This window comes from Trypanosoma equiperdum, assembly GCF_001457755.1.
Source record: "Trypanosoma equiperdum strain OVI genome assembly, contig: ctg_266, whole genome shotgun sequence".
Classification (NCBI taxonomy): Eukaryota; Euglenozoa; class Kinetoplastea; order Trypanosomatida; family Trypanosomatidae; genus Trypanosoma; species Trypanosoma equiperdum.
The window spans coordinates 20,655-21,156 of NW_027124161.1; the positions used below are offsets into that span (position 1 = coordinate 20,655).

The 502-nt window shown below is 45.6% G+C and overlaps 1 pseudogene across 1 annotated transcript in view; it reads left to right on the forward strand.

Annotated features, from left to right (window-relative positions):
- Positions 1–151, forward strand: part of TEOVI_000098600:pseudogene — a 758-nt pseudogene extending 607 nt beyond the window's left edge. The window contains exon 2 of the mRNA in view: positions 1–151. This exon is cut by the window's left edge and continues 17 nt beyond it. Within this exon, the coding sequence occupies positions 1–151 (151 nt within the window).
- Positions 152–502: the final 351 nt, after the last annotated feature.

The following is a 502-nucleotide window of genomic DNA, read 5'->3' on the forward strand; positions in this document are numbered from 1 at the left end:
CAGAAGCCGTGGTGATGCTCCTGGTGTTCCTGTGGGGAATCCTCCAAGTGCGGTGAGAGATATTGAGGAGGATTTAGTAGTTGTGGCTGTTGGACCTGTTCCCTCGAGTGAAGTTAATCCCATTACTGGGAATTTGAAACTTTTCCCCTGAAGCTGCGCTCGTCAGTGTGTGTTGGACTATGAATTGGTTGTTTCGTCCTCGTTTATACCCTCATTTATGGGTTTCACTACTTATTTCCACGTGTTGTTGCGAGGGTATTTATGTTTCTCTTTTCGGCCCAATTGGCACTTCGGTATGATGGTGCGTGGGTCGTTTCGCTTTCCTCTTTCGGTTCAAAGTGAAGGTAGGGGCTTCGTTTTCGAAAACATCGAATAACTTTGGATTACTTTCGCGCTCCCCTTTTCCGTAACACACACAAGCACCGCGATTACCAGCACAGTACGAGGGAAGAAACAAACGGTTGAAGGGAGACCGGAGATAGATTATTATTATTATTATTAT